Source organism: Phyllostomus hastatus, unplaced genomic scaffold, assembly GCF_019186645.2.
Source record: "Phyllostomus hastatus isolate PE091 unplaced genomic scaffold, TTU_PhHast_1.1 phas_contig_16, whole genome shotgun sequence".
In the NCBI taxonomy this organism is placed as follows: domain Eukaryota; kingdom Metazoa; phylum Chordata; class Mammalia; order Chiroptera; family Phyllostomidae; genus Phyllostomus; species Phyllostomus hastatus.
Genome location: NW_025333643.1, coordinates 2,490,738 through 2,504,701, shown reverse-complemented (window position 1 = coordinate 2,504,701; position 13,964 = coordinate 2,490,738). Strand labels below are relative to the sequence as shown.

Sequence of the window (13,964 nt, the reverse complement as noted above, 5' to 3'; positions counted from 1 at the left end):
GTCACACTTTCCTCTGTGTTGGCCTCATGCACGGGCTGTTTCCAAGGGGTGGCAGAGATGGCCACCAGTTGTTCCAGGCTCAGCAAGCCCTGCCAGGAGCGGGCTCCTCTTTCCCGTCAGTTCCAGGTAGGGCTCTCATTGGCCAGGCCTGGGTCACCTGATGGCCCTTGCCCCCCAGTATTACCCCCACATAAACCAGATGGTCTGAGAGAGGGGACAGAAAGGTACCCAAAGGAAATCTGGGGGTGTCGTTACTGGAAGGAGGATGGTAGGAGGAAGCAGGGTGGGCAGAGCTGGAAGTAGCCCAGACAAAATGGACACTAAGCCGCTGGTGCTTGGCTGGCCCAGGCCTCCCTCCCACACCGGGCCACAAGGAAGAAGGTTCCCAGAGTTGGTCCCGTGGGTCACTCTCCATTTCAGGTGCTGTGTGGGGCTGGGCATGGCGGTGGGAGAGGCAGTGACAGTTCAGCCGCCCTGCCTTGCAGGCAGCAGCCCTGTCCCCTTAGTCCCCCACCACAGTTTACTACTTCTGAAGAGTGGTATGTTTGACTCAGCCTCACATCCAGAGGGGAAAAAACTTACTCTAAAACCAGAACATTCTGTGGTTTTTCCTGGTAGAGGAGAAAGCCTCTCTCCTCCTCAATTTAGCACTGATTTGACAGCTACGTGTGGGGCGCTCGCCGTAAATGAAGGCAAAGAGCTGCCGACTGAGCCTGGGAAGAGGGTGTTACCCCCTTATCCCCGGGGTCCCGGCAGCCAACAGGTTTATGGAACGAATGCCTGTTTGTGTGTAATTGTGTCTCCACTCAACCCAATCCAAGGAAGCGGGTCCTAAGTCAGGGTGTGCTGGGGGCTCCAGGGGTGGATTGAAGGGACCAAGTCTCTGGGCTGTGGGCTGGCCGGCCTCAGGGCCACAGAGCTCTCACCCTTGATCTTGCCTCTGGAAGGAGACGGGACCCCACCCCACCCCTCAAGGCAGCCGGGCCTGATGGCAGCCTGCCCTCCTTCCCCTCAGTGAAGACCAGCGTCCCTGGCACCCCAAGTTTCCCCCAGGGAGGCAGTGGGTGTCCTTTCCAGCTGTGTGACCTCGGACCAAGCTTTTGAACCTCACTAGGGCCTCAGGCCTCTCAGGTTTAAAGGGAAGAATCACCCCAGTTGGTAGAATTGTCTAAAGGGACTAATGACATTCTTGCTATAAAAAAATGCCGGGCACAGTGGATATTCGATAAATGTGAGTTCCCTTCCCAGAGATGTGAGCCAAGTTCAAAGGACAGCCCCTGCTGCGGTCGAGATAGGCATTAGATTGAAATAATGGAGGGGGTCTCAGAAAAAGGGCAAGCAAAAGCTAACTGCCTTAATATTCATTCCCCTTTTTTCTTTTAGTAATATCACTCCCAAGTTCTAGCTGGCTCCTGGCCAGCCAGCACCAGACTGCATCTCCCAGCTTCCCTTGCACCAGTGGCATGGCATTAAGGTCTGGCCAATAGAGTATAATCAGAAATGATGTTTGCATTCCCTGGGTTTTGCATGTCAGGTAATGGCAGTGTCCTCCACGTCTTTCTTCTTTGCTTTCTGAAGGCAGGAATGTGGTCGTGATGACCAGAGCTGCAGCAGTTGTCTTGGATCACGAGGTAGAATCTATGGGCAGAGAACAGCAGAGCATCAAGAAAGGAGCTTGGGCCCCTCAGCTTGCCTTACCAGCCCTGCACAACTTATTCTTGAAGAGTTTTGTGAGAAATAGTTTCATGGTTTCTTGTTTAAGCCACTGTTACTTTGGAGGTACAGCTGGTTTCTTAACTAACAGAGGGCTTTCAGGTTGCAGCCCAGGGTCTGGATGCAGGAAGATCAAGCACAGGTCCTCTCTAAACTTTTGCTTCTTCATGTGTAAATAAAAGAGTGGATATAAAATATTAACACAGATATCGAACATGGCAGCTACTACTATTTCTACCCTGCCCTCTCTGCATTTTTTTACCTCAAGTCACAAATATCCTGATGCTGCAGAGGCTAGAGTTACACAAGACAGACACCCTATCACTACTTCAGAAAGCTGAGAGCTGTAACCTTCTGAACCATCAGAAAGTTATCGCGCAGGTGGGTCCTGTTCAGTGTTCCAAGATGGTAGAAATGTTTCTGGCAAAACTTAAATTCCATACAGGCCTCACAAAATCACATCAGCACAACATGCTGCCTTTCCTCCCCAGCGGGCTGATCCCCACAATTACCATTTTCCTGTAAAAAGGCAATCCTCTAGAAGAATTTTTAGATCACGCAGCACATTTTAGAACTTCTTCCCTCCAAATGCAAACCTCTATCCTGGCACAGCCCAGGAGCAGGGTTTCAGATGAAGCTCGTGGGAATGTTTGTATTGCTGAGTCTTTTTCTATTTCTCAGTTCTTGGAAATGCCCCAGAGTGTGGTCAAAACTGCTGCCCCCATTTGTCCCAGCTTCCTTTGCCTCTTCGCTTCATATCCTCTCCCGCACTCAGCCAAGCTGGGCTCTGGCAATGGGGCTTCCACAGCAATGGGTGCTGAGCCCCTACTGTGCTGGGCACCAGGGATACCACCAGGTACAAGACAGACACAGCTCTCCTCCCCCAACAGCACCCCCTCCCCCACCAAGCTCAAAGGCTAGTGCAGGAGACAGAGTAGGCAGATCTGTAACACAGGGTGCTGGAGGCTCCCCAGACAGCAAGTCCAGGGGCTGCTGACAACCAGAGGAGGGGCCCATAACCTTCTAGGGAGTCAGGGGGGGCTTTTCCCAGGCCAAAACAGCCTAGAGAAGATAAGTGGGAGCAAGAAAGGGTCCTCTAGGCAGAGTATATCAGCTTATGCAGCATGACAAACAGCTCCAAAAACTTCATGGCTTAAAACAACACACCATATATTATTGCTTGCGACTCTGCGAGTCAGCTGGACAGTTCTGCAGGTACAGACCAAGCTTGGTTGCTCTCCACTAGGCTCCTTCAGGCACATGTGGCTAACTGGAGGGTTGGCTGGTTGGCTGGCTGTTGACTGGGTGATAGAGGTATGGGCCTCTCAGCATCCAGCAGGCTAGCCAGAGCTTGTTCACAATGGGATTAGCATAGTGTCACTGCCACCACATGCTATTGGTCACCACAAATTTAAGGCGTGTGGGAAGACCTGAAAAGGTACATTGCAAATGAATATGGATATTGGCTGGGGTGAAAAACTGCAGCTATTTCTTCATCAGTCTGACATACCACACAGAGGAAACACAGGGGAATCATAGGGGGCAAAGCCCAAATCTCAGCACCTGGCCCATTCCAAGAGCGGCTGTGTGGCAGGTCTGTGGGGTTGTAGGGGCAGCGAGGCTCCAAAAGCCAGGCTGCATGCTCACCTGGCAGGGGAGATGCCATGCTCGCGAACGTAATTTTCCCAGGGCTTATCCATTGCACTTGGGGTGTGCTGACTCCCGCAATTTCCCCAAATGTGGGAAACTTGGCTGCCTAATTTGTGGTAGTGGGGGACTGCGTTTGCACTCTCCCCTCTTTAAAAAAAGGAAGCCAGGCTGAAGAGGTCAAACTTTCAATCCCAGGCACTGGGGAGCCGTGAAGCATACTGGCCAGGGGAGTGATTCCTGATTTCACTTTAGAGTACTCTGATGACCTCTGCCTCCCTCATTCCAGACCTCTGGCCCTGGGAAAATTCCAAAAATAGAGTATAGAGAGAAAAATTCCAAAAATAGACTGTAGAGAGAAAAATTTAAATCTGTTTAAACCTATCCCCTCCAAACCCTCTGCCCTCCTTAGAGGTAATTTCGCTATTACCTTGGTAGAAATCCGTTCAGACCTTCTGTGCCTTCAACACGCACACGAGTTCTGTCTTCTCAGAAGTGGAGAGTGTATTTCTCAGATATATTCTGGCTCATTCATTTTCACTGCTGTGTCCTGTCCCACCGTAGGAAGAGACCACCGTTTATTTGTCCACTCTCCTAATGAGCATTGACGTTGTTCTGAAGTTTCTCTAAGACTGCAATAGGCATTCTTGGATGTCAACGTGGGAGTTCCTCTGAGTCATACCTGGAGTGACCTGGGTGGGGTATGGCATGCGTCCATCTTTGGCTGTGTTGGACGTTACTGAATTGCTTTCTAAAGTGGCTCCTGACCTACCCTCCTAATGGTTACGCATTTCTTCATGTTCTAGGCACTCAGCAGTGATAGATGGTTAAGTATTTGTCATCCTACTGGGTGTGAAATACAGCCTCATCTTTGTTGTAAGCCACCGCACCATTTTAAATGGCTGCAGAGTATCCTACAGCCAAAGTAAGGGAGTAATTTAGCCAGGCCCCAAGTGATTCACTTGGAAGTTAGTTCTATTTTACTTTCTTTTCCTAAGTAATGCACTTCTAGGGCAGAGGAGTGGAGCTGCTGGGCTCAAGGGAAAACGTTTTCAAAGTAGGCTGCCTCCCAGCTCACACCACAGGCAGAGGCAGCGAGAACCTCTGCACCCAGCTCCCTGCCTCTTTGCCAGCACTTCGTCTTCAACTTCTGTCGTTTTTATGCGGAAGTCACATCTCTTTGTTGTTTCTATTTGAATTTTCCTGAATGCCAAGGAGGTTGAGGTTATTTTCCTGTGTTTATCAACCATTTTGGTGAATTGCCTATTTATATTTTTTATCTATTTTTCCCATTGGTTATTGTCATTATTTATGGAGACTTTTGCTAAGCAATTTTATTTTTAAATTGCTCTTTTATCCTTTCAAGATTACTTTCTTTAAAAACAAAACAAAAAGCCCTGGCTTTGTTGCTCAGTTGGTTGGAGCATCAACCCACACACCAGAAGGTTGCAGGTTCGACTCCCGGTCGGGATGTGTGCAGGAAGCAACCAATCTACATTTCTCTCTCTCTCTCTCTCTCTCTCTCTCTCTCTCTCTCTCTCTCTCTCTCTTTCTTTCTCTCTCTCTCTCTCAAGTCAATATATATATCAAGCTTAAAAAAGGAGGTGGCCACAGGTTGACCTAGGGGTGTCTGCTTCAGGCAAACCCCACTTCAGTCAGCCTCCAGCTGCCACTTCTTGAGAAACCGAGTCAAGCAGTGGCAAGGGTACAGGATCGGACAGTGGGGCAGTGGGATTGGAGCGCCTCACCTCTACAACCCAGCTGTGCCCAATTCCCCATCAGCATCTCCAGCCCCTGGTGAGCAGAGGGTACAGGAGGGACCAAACAGCTCAGCCCCCATCATTTCACATGGATACTGGGACCCAGAGAAATCAAGTGACTCATCCAAGGTCACACAGCAACGGGTGACTTAGCTGGGGTGTCAGTGCCCCAGGCAGGACCGTGTGCCCCGCCCCAGCCCTCCCACCCCAATCAGCAGTTCGGCCCTCCCAGCCCAATCAGGGACTAATTGGAGTCATGGGGCCAAGCCACTGGGATATAAGATGAGCAGCCAGCCGGGTCTGGTAGGCATATCTACGTCTGTGTCTTCCAGTGCAATGGCTCCCGGGAGCGTGGCCTCCAGCGACTCCTTGACCTCCTCAGCCTCCCTAACCTCCACAAGCTCCACATCCGGGTGGTCTGGGATTGGAAAGCCAGGTGAGCAAAGGAAGGCAGCTTCTCCTCCATCCCTGCAAAACCATCGCCTGGGTGTCTGGGACCCTTCCTCCTCCCAGCCTTCTCCTTCCCCTGCCCTCCCCAGCACCCATCCTAGAGTTGGTTGAGTTCTACCACCTGTTTGGCAGGTGCCAGAAGTGGCAGGGGCCAGGCAGACCTGAGCTGAGGATGGCTGGCTCAGAGGAACAGGGCACAGGGCAGAGCAGGCCTCCCCAACTGGGGCCCATTTACTTTCAGGGCAGGGCTGGGCGCCCAGCTGCAGCTGCGAGGCAGCTAGTTGAAGGGACTAGAGCAACAAGTGTTTGATACAGGGCTGGGCTTTGGATTCAGGACTGCATCCCAACTTCTAATAAACAAAAAACACCTCGGGGTTTCTCAGGACATGGGGGCCACTGGAACAAACAAACAAACCCAGTTCCTTCCCTAAAGGAGCTCCCAGTCTGATGGCAAGCCTGCCTCATTAATAGGTGCCACTTGATGATGTGGCGGGAACCCAGAAGGCTGTAGAAGCTCAGAGGAGTCGCCTAAGCCATTCTGGGAGGTCAAGGAAGTTTTCCTGAGGGAGGTGACCCCTGAAAAAAGGATAAACCTCACCCACAGGAAGGAGGGTGAGGCAGGGGAATCTTTCTGAGTATCTGCAAAGACTCCTGGAGGAAGGGGGTGGGTTCCAGGTGCCTCGGGAGCACAGGGCGGAGCTGCTCACTCTGGCTGGGGAAGTCAGTGCTGCTTGAACCTTGAAGGATGAGTGAAAGTGGCCTGGCTGATTGAAGAGACAGAAGGAACAGCGCAGGCAAAGGCCCAGAGCAGGCAGTGCTGGTGGAGCATTTAGGGAGTTGCAGTCTTCCTTTGGGCTGGAGGCCGAGTTGGGGAGAACACTGGTGAGAGGTGGGCCGGACCAATCAGACTGGGCTTCCTGGGCTGTGGTCTGGTGCATCGGTGTTTATGCTGAAGGTAACATGGAGGTGAGGGGTGTGAGATACAGTGAGGAGAATGGATTAGAAGAGACAGGAGGCAGCAGGGAGGAGGCTGGGGCCCTGGGGATGGAGAGGAGAGGCCAGAGTGGAGAGAGAGAAGCCTGGGGAGAGGAGTGGGGTGGGTGAGGTGGTGAGGGGGAGGGGAGGTGCAGGGTGTCCCCTGGGTTCTTGCTTAGGTGTCTGGGTGGGTATGGGGGGAGGTGCCATTCCTGGGAGGGAGAAGTCAGATGGCAGGTGCGAGGGAGGTGTGAGTTCTGTTCCGGACATCCCAGTACTGAATAACTGCTGAATGAGGGGCTGCAGCCAGCTGGAGGATCTGGGGAGGGAGGAGACTTGGGGGAGGCTCCCCCGGACAGGGACTGGTTTTTGGAGGCAGGGGGTTCAGTAAGGTGCCAGCCCAGGCCAGGCCTGAGGGCCCCTCTGGAAACCCTCTGACACTGCAGCTGGGCGGGCTCAGACCTCCTTAGAGACCTCCACCCCCCACCACACAGAGGGGAAGACCAAAGCCCAGAGCAGAGGGTGAAACTCCCGAGGTCTTGGGGGAGACCGACCCGGGACTCCACCAGGTCACAGGCCGAGGCCCTAACATGAACATTCCCACACACTGCACTCTTCCTGGCCAGGAGGCAGCAGTGGTCCAATTGGATTAGGTCTCTACAGTTTTGCTCAAGATCTAGAGTTTGGGGGTGTTTTTCTACTTTAAAACGTGTGTGTGTGTGTTTTTTGTTTTTATTTTTATTAAATATTGAATTGGTAGAGAAAATAGTACAACATGTGTATAAGTTGTAATCAAACGAGAATTAACACCTGTGTACCCACCACCTAGCTTAGCACTGCCAGAGCTTTAAATTGTAAAAGACACTGTTTCGCTTCCTGCAAATTCTTTCTCCATGTTCTCCATCAGCCAGGGATGACCACTATTTTGCTTTCATTTGTACTTTAACATTTATGCAGATATCAGTAAACAATATTTTAATTTAGCATTTTAAAATTTCATCTAAAATGTTGTTATTCTGTATTCTACTTGCTTTAAAAAATTATTTTATTGTTATTCAAGTACAGTAGTCACCATTTCCCCCCACCACTGCCCCCACCCCAGCCATCCCCACCTCCCTCCCCTGATCCCACCCTCCCTAGGTTTTGTCCGTGGGTCCTTTATAGTTGTTCCTGAAAACACTTCCTCCTTTTCCCCCCATTATCCCCTCCCACCTTCCCTGTGGTTACTGTCAGATTGTTCTTAATTTCACTGTCTCTGGTTTTATTTTGCTTGCTTGTTTGTTTTGTTGATTAGGTTCCACTTAAAGGTGAGATCATATGGTATTTGTCTTTCAACACCTGGCTTATTTCACTTAGCATAATGCTCTCCAGTTCCATCCATGCTGCCGCGGAGGGTAGGAGCTCCTTGTTTCTGCTGCATAGCAACTTGCAGAAGGTCCACTTATTCTTCTGCTCTACTTCTGCCACCTTGTCAGTTCTTCAGACTAAAATGTGTTTATTTTAATAATGATTAGTATATTATTCTTTTAAAAAATATTTATTTATTTTTAGAGAGGGAAGGGAGGGAAAAAGAGAGAGAGAGAGAGAGAGAAACATCAATGTGCGGTTGCTGGGGGCCATGGCCTGCAACCCAGGCATGTGCCCTGACTGGGAATCAAACCTGCAACACTTTGGTTCGCGGCCTGTGCTCAGTCCACTGAGCTATGCCAATAGGGGCTAAAATGTGGTTTTTAAAAATATATATTTTAACCACTTGATCCCTTTTTGAATCTTTAATTTTTGCAAGTTGATCAGAAAGCAACATTTCTAATCACTGTATTTAAATCAGGGTTTATATTTAAACCATTTCTATGTGCCTTATAGTGTCTCACAACTTCTCACACTTTCTCCCTGCTCACCCCACGATCCTATTCTCTTTGCAACTTTTTAAAATAAAAGCTCATTGAGATATCTCAACCATTTACATACCATACAATTCATCCATTTAAAGTGTACAATGGCTCTTAGTATGTGCACAGTTGTGTATTCATTTCCACAGTCAATTTTAGAACATTTCCATCACTTCAAGAAAGCCCTACACCTACGAACAGTCACCCCCATCCCCACCCCCGTGCACCCAACCCCTTGCATCCACTGATCTATTTTCCATGCCGATAATTTGCCTGATGAGACAGTTCATTTAAATGATATTACACATTATGTGACTTCTTGCGACTGACTTCTTTCACTCAGCATAGTGTTTTCAGGGAAGCCCTGTTTTCCTTCTCCCGGCCAGGTGAGACTCTGTTTTATTGCTGGCACGTTTTGTGCATCCATTCATTAGTTTATGGACATTTGTCTTGTTTCTGCTTTTGTGCTATTGTAAATGATGCCACTGTGAACATTTGTGTAAAAATGTTTGTGTGGATGCATGTTTTCATTTTTCTGGGGTATAGATTTAGGAATGACATTCTTTCATAACTTTTTATAATGAAAACTTTCATATGAACACAAAAGCAGGGGGAGTGGTACAGTGACCCCCAACCCCGCCCACCCCACCCCGCACGCCCATCGTCCAGCTTCACCGGTTACTAGTGTACGGCTACTCTTGTTTCACGTACCGGGTTATTTCCATGCAAGTGCCAGAGCTATCATTTCATTTCTAAATACCAGCATGTATCTTTAAAAGATAAGAACCTCTTACAAAATAATTTCAATACCATTAGCATACCTGAAACAATATCATCAAATATTTCCAGTGTTCACATTTATCTAGTGGCCTTTTTTCCCCCCATGTTTAAGTCATGTTCCAAGTTTGAACAAGGACCCCACATGGCATCTGGTCAGAAGGTCTCCCAAGGTCTCTCCTCTCTGGGAACATCCCCACTTTTTGTTTTCCAGCTTGCTTATTTGTAAGCAAAACTGGGCTCTGGATCCTGGAGAGATCCTCACAGTCTGAGTTTGTTGACTTCATCACCGTTTCCCTTTCACAGAGCCCCTAGGTTCCCTGTAACACCTCACCCAATTCAGGGTTTCTTAAGATCTTATTTATTTTTAGAGAGGAAGAAAGAGGGGGCGAGAAGCATCAATGTGTTGCCTCTTGCATGCCCCACACTGGGTACCTGGCCTACAACCCAGGCTTGTGCCCTGACTGAGAATCATACCAGTGACCCTTCGGTTTGCAATCCAGTGCTCAATCTACTAAGCCACACAAGCCAGGGCAGGTTTCTTTTTTTTTTTTTTTTAAAGCAATGTTTAATTCTTTCCATGAGCTTTCATGGAGAGTCTGGTGTGTGCCCAGCCCCACAGCAGGCACTAGGAGACAGGGGCTGGCCAAGCAGCGTGTCTGGCCCTCGTGTGCTCACAGGCACTGACTCGGTGTATATTCAATCCCCTATGCCCATTTTCCACCCGCCATGGGGCCCGGCTGTGCCTGCTGTGTGTTTCACGGGGCATGTCTGTGGTCTGTTGGGCCTGAGGGTGGTTCGAGCTCTGGGCGATGTCCTGTTATCCATTTGCAGGCCCGAGCTCTAGCATTGTGAGAGTGCCGCGCCGCCACCCACCTGTGCTGCGTATGGTCCTGGAAGCACTGCAGGCAGGGGAGCAGCGCCGGGGCACCTCGGTGGTGGCCATCAAGGTTTACATCCTGCAGAAGTACCCTACAGTAGATGCCATCCGGCTCAAGTACCTGCTGAAGCGGGCCCTGAACACTGGCATGCAACGTGGCCTCCTCGCCAGGCCCACCAACTCCAAGGCCAAGGGGGCCACTGGCAGCTTCAAAGTGAGCATGCTGGGGGTGACTGGTCGGGGTGCTTGCTGCAGGGCAAGACTGAGCCAGGGTGTAAACTTCAGTTCCATCTCTCTCCTCCTGGCCCCTCTGTGCTAGTCCCCTGCCAGAGGCCTGTCTCCCTGTCTTCTCTCCTTGTTTTTCCTGTGTGTTCTTAGAGACACCCCCTTTTCCAGGAAGGTTCGTGTGTATGTGCACGTGTGCACACCTTCTCTGAGCCCTCACACAGTTCTGGTCACCCTGCTGTGTCCACCTTCATCCTCGTCAGATGTGTTCAGGGACCAGGGACCAAGGACCATCTCAGCTGTGTCCCCTTCTGCCCATGACCCCTTCCTGGAACTCCTCACCACAGACAAGGCAGTCTAGCCTTGGGCTCTAGAAGGTCACAGAGCTGGGGTTTACTCCCCATGCTCTCCAGCTCCAAATCAGGGCTGGCACCTCCCTGAGCCATCACTTCCTTCTCTTTCACAAGACAGGGTCCCAGAGAGGGTAAGATTTGTCACAAAACTGAACCCCAGCATCACGACTGTCAGCTGCCACCAGGGAAATCTCAGGGACCCAGACGTGGGTCCTGTCTTATGTTACTGTGCCCCAGTATGTAGCAGTTGCTCTGACAGTTGCCATAGAACATTGTGGAACATTCTCAAAGTACTGTCTTCCTGTCCGTGTGGTAATCAGTGGCTGACCACAGGAAGTCCATCCTTGTTAAACTCCTGGGCGTGGGTCAGAGCTTGGAGCCATGGCAAGGCCCAGGGCTAGGGTGGGGTGAGGAAGAGCAAGAGAGGAGTGCTGGGGGCATGGGTGGCTGGGTTAGGTACAGGGCCTGGGAGCCAGTTAGGAAAGTGGGCTGCAGGGGTGGGAGGCAGGGAAGGGGCCCTAGGGTGACCACAGAGTTAGGAATGTGTGTGTGCTGAGAGTAGGGGTTGTTTCTGGTCTGGGTGGGAATTGGGAAGCCATGAAGGATTGGGGGTTGTGGGAAACATTATCAGCAGTGGACTGTAGAAGGGCAGGGACCACCTTTTTGCCAGGGGCCCTTGCATTCCCCTAATCCTCATAACCTCCCTGATGGCTCTGCTGTAAAGATGGGAAGACTGAAGCTAGCTGGGGCCAAGAAGACTGCTGAGTTGTACAGCTGGGGAGGGCCGGAGGAAGCTGTGAACTCTGGGCTGTGTCGCCTTGAAGTCCATGTTCCCTTAGTGGGCATCACGGGCAAGGCAGGGAGTTTGAAGACACGGAGGTGTGAGGTAGGGCAGGCTTTGTCGGGGAGAGGAAGGGAGGGTCAGAGCCACAGTCTGTGAGAAGGTGTGGGCAGGGAGGATGCCAAAGGTTCCTATCTTAGACCCTCAGAGGATGGGGTCAGGGCTCACAGTGTGCGCCATTGCTCTCAGAAAAGGGCTTTGGCACTTCCAGATGCAGGGGCAGGGGGGAGTGTGCCTGTGGCCCTGGGAAGCAGACTCAGGTCACCCAGCTCCTAAATGGCAACAGTCCTTTGTAGTGCAAGAAAGGATTGACTGAGTGACCTTGGCAGGCATTTCAGAGGTGGTCTTGTGTCTTCTCCCCATACCCACCCTCCTTCACCCTCCCACTTTTTGAATGGGGCTGCTTCTCTGAGCCTTAGATTGAGAATAGGAACACGAACACCCAGAGCTTCAGCCCTCAATCCCACCCCATTCTCTCCATTGCCAGTTAGTTCCCAAGCCCAGAAAAAAAGTCAAGCCCAGGAAGAAGTCTACCATGTCAGCCCCCAGGAGACCTGCCGAGGCCAAGGAGGAGGCCCCCAAGAAAGGTGGCCAGACCAAGGACGGAGAGGCAAGAGTGGGAAAGGCCAGGAAGGTCCCCCAAGAGCCAGACAAGGCCACGAAGGGCCCTCGTGGTCCCATCAGGCCCCGTGGGAAGTCAAAGGTTAAAGGCAGAAAGAACAGCCCAGGTAGGCGTGTGAAGAGGTGAGAGGAGGGCATGGGCAACCACTGGATGTGAGGATGGGGGCGCGGCTCTGGGGGGAGGTTTCCTGTCTGGTAAATGTGCCCTAAGCATTAGCCTTGACCTGGGCAGACAGAACTCATGGAAACTGGTGGGGAGTGGGGATGAGGAGCCTGACTCCTCTCTCAGAGAGTGTGCTTCGAGGAGCTGGCATTTCAGGCAGAAGAGCAGCTTATGCAAAAGCTTGGAGGCATGGAGAAGGAAGGTGACTTTTTGAGGCAGTGAAAATAGTTCTGTGTGCAACGAAGGCAGGGAGGTGGGGCAGGCAGTGGCACAGGGAGGCTGGGAAGGGCAGCCCGGAGTCTGGGCTTTATCTGGAGAACAATGGGAAGACACAGAAAGACTCTGAACAGGGGACAGCTAGGGTCTGAGGTATTTTTTAAAAGATGGGCTAAAGACTAGAGGCAAATAAGCCTGTTAGGGGGCTTTGTTGTGGTGTTAGGGTGGGTGCCAAGCAGGGGGTCCACCCTGGTACTTGGCTCAGAGTGAGGGCATTAATGGTCCAGTTAATTCTCCAACAATTCATGAGGGAAATACTATTATTCCCAGTTTGCAAGTTAGGGCAACCAGGCTGAGGCTAACCCCCTTGCCCCAGGTCAGTGAGTGCCAGATGAAGACCAGGGCCCGGCAGGACTAGTGCTCCGCCGCGAACCCTCCTGCCCAGCAGCAGCTCCTCCTGAAAGGGTCCTCCCCACATACCTCCCCCCTACCCCACCCCACTTTCCAGCAGACGACAAGGCCCACAGGAAAACCAAAGCTGGAACTCAGAGTTCAAAAGCCACGGTCGCCAAGGTAGGTGCCTGTGTGATTTCCCTGGTCTGGGTCTCCACCTTACATAGGCCCGAGTTTTGGTCTCCCCCACCCAGCCCCTGGAAGGTCAGCTGGGAAAGGGAGTCATTTATTTTCCTATACAGCCCCGCTCAGCTTCTCCTCCTCTCTGGCCCTCCAGCGCCCTGAGGATCACTGTCCCTGTTTTACTGAGTTAAAACAGGGGACTGAGGCTGAGAGAGGAGAGATCACTTGTCCAAAGACGCCCAGAGCTGAGATTTCAATCTCATATTCCTGGGCTTTGATCTGTGTGCCCCACCTGGCTTCATTGCCTTGCTCCTTGACTTGCTTTCTTACAGGGCGAGAACGGTGCGGTTTTCCCAGCCAAAAAGATGACTGGGAGCACAGTCCCTAAAGAGGCCGCTGCCCAGGGGGCCGGGCAACGGCCAAAAGCCAAGGGTGCTGCTGCTCCTCCTAAGGACGGTGTGTCCAAGACGGTAACTGCACCACCAGCCAGAAAGACAGAAGTCCCCAAGGGCCCAGGAAGACCTGGTGTGCCCGCCAAGGCCTTGTCATCCAATGGGACCAGTAAGAAGATAGAAGCTAAGAGCTAGAGGCAGGGTGGAAAGAGACTTAAGATTCTGTTGGAATTTTTATTCGCCCCCAAAACATTACTCTATTTATTTCACTGTAACCTATTTATCAATAAAGAATATTTTCCCTCTCACAAATTGGTGTGGAAGGAGGAGCTCCTGCCCTGGTGGAGACAGATTGTACAATGTAAAGGGCTGGTGCAGGGATCTGGGGTCACAGCAAAGTTGTTTAATGCAGCCTGAGATCTGGGACTGCTTCCTGGAGGAGGCGGCTTTTGGTCTTAAAGGATGAGCGAGAGTTGTTGGACGGAT

General features: G+C 51.3%; 1 protein-coding gene and 1 non-coding gene across 2 annotated transcripts; both read left to right on the top strand.

Moving 5' to 3' along the window:
- Window positions 1-3,352: 3,352 nt before the first annotated feature.
- Window positions 3,353-3,511, top strand: LOC123814602. Its single transcript, XR_006784940.1, has one exon. It is a non-coding gene; the product is annotated as a U1 spliceosomal RNA (small nuclear RNA).
- A 1,945-nt stretch (window positions 3,512-5,456) lies between these two features.
- On the top strand, window positions 5,457-13,673 carry LOC123814271 (histone H1.8). Its single transcript, XM_045831914.1, has 5 exons — window positions 5,457-5,556; window positions 10,046-10,305; window positions 11,998-12,238; window positions 13,019-13,083; window positions 13,419-13,673. The coding sequence occupies exons 1-5, from the start codon at window positions 5,457-5,459 to the stop codon at window positions 13,671-13,673; spliced, it is 921 nt and encodes a 306-aa protein (XP_045687870.1).
- The last annotated feature ends 291 nt before the right edge of the window (window positions 13,674-13,964 follow it).

Coding starts and splice junctions, on each gene's coding strand:
- LOC123814271 (XM_045831914.1), top strand. CDS start 5,457: ATGGCTCCCGGGAGCGTGGCCTCCAGCGACTCCTTGACCTCCTCAGCC. Junction 10,306..11,997: donor GGGCCACTGGCAGCTTCAAA/GTGAGCATGCTG, acceptor CTCCATTGCCAG/TTAGTTCCCAAGCCCAGAAA. Junction 12,239..13,018: donor AGGCAGAAAGAACAGCCCAG/GTAGGCGTGTGA, acceptor CCCACTTTCCAG/CAGACGACAAGGCCCACAGG.